The 1,597-nt window shown below is 47.7% G+C and overlaps 1 protein-coding gene across 1 annotated transcript; it reads left to right on the forward strand.

Annotated features, from left to right (window-relative positions):
• The first annotated feature begins 298 nt into the window (after positions 1-298).
• LOC103306741 (olfactory receptor 51G2-like) lies at positions 299-1,234 on the forward strand. Its single transcript, XM_024112025.2, has one exon. The coding sequence runs from the start codon at positions 299-301 to the stop codon at positions 1,232-1,234; it is 936 nt and encodes a 311-aa protein (XP_023967793.2).
• The last annotated feature ends 363 nt before the right edge of the window (positions 1,235-1,597 follow it).

Consider the following 1,597-nt stretch of genomic DNA (forward strand, 5'->3'; position numbering starts at 1 on the left):
AGCTCCCTATTGCAGGGATTCTTCCACCTTCCCCTGAAGCATGTGTAACTGGTCACTGGATACTGGGCTGGCAGGACTGCAGGTCTGATCCAGTCTGGCAATGCCTATCTTCCTATTGGTATATCGTATTGGGGGTGTAAATCCAAGTCTATGTTTTTTCTGATCTTCCTTGAGCACTTGGGAGACTCTAGGATTCCACTGAGAGCATAAAGATGTCTTGTTAAATATCATCTAGTCTCTTGTTCTTTTTCCTTTCAGGAAGGAAAGTTCAAAACTTATCGGACCTGCCCAGTACGGTATGTCAGCTGTCAATGACACCAAATTCACACCTGCAGTGTTCCTTCTCACCGGGATACGTGGGAAGGAAGACGTCCATCTCTGGATCTCTATTCCCTTCTCCTTAGTGTATGTTATTTCAATAGTAGGAAATTCAGTCATTCTATTCATTATAAAAACAGATCCATCCCTCCATGAGCCCATGTACATTTTCCTTTCCATGTTGGCCGTCACAGACCTTGGCTTATTGATCGCCACCATGCCAACGATACTGGGCCTATTCTTGTTTAACTCTAGAGAGATCAGCCTCGATGCTTGTTTTGCCCAGATGTTCTTCATCCACTCTCTGCAATTCATTGAATCCTCTGTGCTCTTGTTGATGGCCTTTGACCGCTTCATCGCAATCTGTAACCCGCTGAGATATACTTCCATCTTAACCCTTCCGAGAGTAGCCAAGATGGGACTGGTGTTTGTGCTAAGAGCGGTGGTAGTAATATTTCCACTCCCCTTTCTCCTGAAACGGTTCCGATTCTTTCGAGCCAATGTCCTGTCCCATTCCTACTGCCTGCACCAGGACGTCATGAAGCTGGTTTGTTCGGACATCACAGTCAACAACATCTATGGCTTTTTTATTACAGTCATAACGGTGGGGTTGGACTCGCTGCTCATCTTTCTGTCTTATGTGATGATCCTCAAAGCAGTGCTGAGAATCACATCCCCCACAAAGTGCCTCAGGGCCCTGAACACCTGCGTCTCCCACCTCTGCGCTGTCCTGGTCTTCTACACTCCAGAGTTCAGCCTGACTGTCATACACAGATTCTGGAAGAGCTCTTCTCCCTTGCTTCAGATTGTCCTGGGCTACGTCTACCTGCTGGTTCCTCCTCTGATGAACCCAATCGTGTACAGCGTGAAAAGCAAACACCTTCGTTCAAGGATAATCAGGGTGTTCATGAAGTGAAGGGTCAGTTTAGCACCCAGCCCCAGTGCTGGTGGCATAGGAATCAAGAAACTCCGGACACGACGAGTTATTCCATCCTGGACCCTTATATCTGTGATGACATGAGCTACTGATCTCTACTTTATAGAGAGAGGCTCATACAGGGTCTAAGACCTGAAGCTATGGTAGAGGGGCTATCCCCACCCACTGTTGAGGGAGGACAGTGCACTGTGGGAAGGAGACCAAGCCAGGCAGCAGCATTTACAAAGTGACTGTGTTCATGGAAAGCCAGGGGATTGGTGGGATGTTGGCCCCTAAAGAGCCATATTGGTGGCTGCTCCAGCCTCAGAATTCCTGTGAATAAAGTCACTATGAGAAGGGATG

This window comes from Chrysemys picta, chromosome 1, assembly GCF_011386835.1.
Source record: "Chrysemys picta bellii isolate R12L10 chromosome 1, ASM1138683v2, whole genome shotgun sequence".
In the NCBI taxonomy this organism is placed as follows: domain Eukaryota; kingdom Metazoa; phylum Chordata; order Testudines; family Emydidae; genus Chrysemys; species Chrysemys picta.

Excerpts from the sequence above, each read along its gene's own strand:
- LOC103306741 (XM_024112025.2), top strand. The coding sequence starts at position 299 with ATGTCAGCTGTCAATGACACCAAATTCACACCTGCAGTGTTCCTTCTC.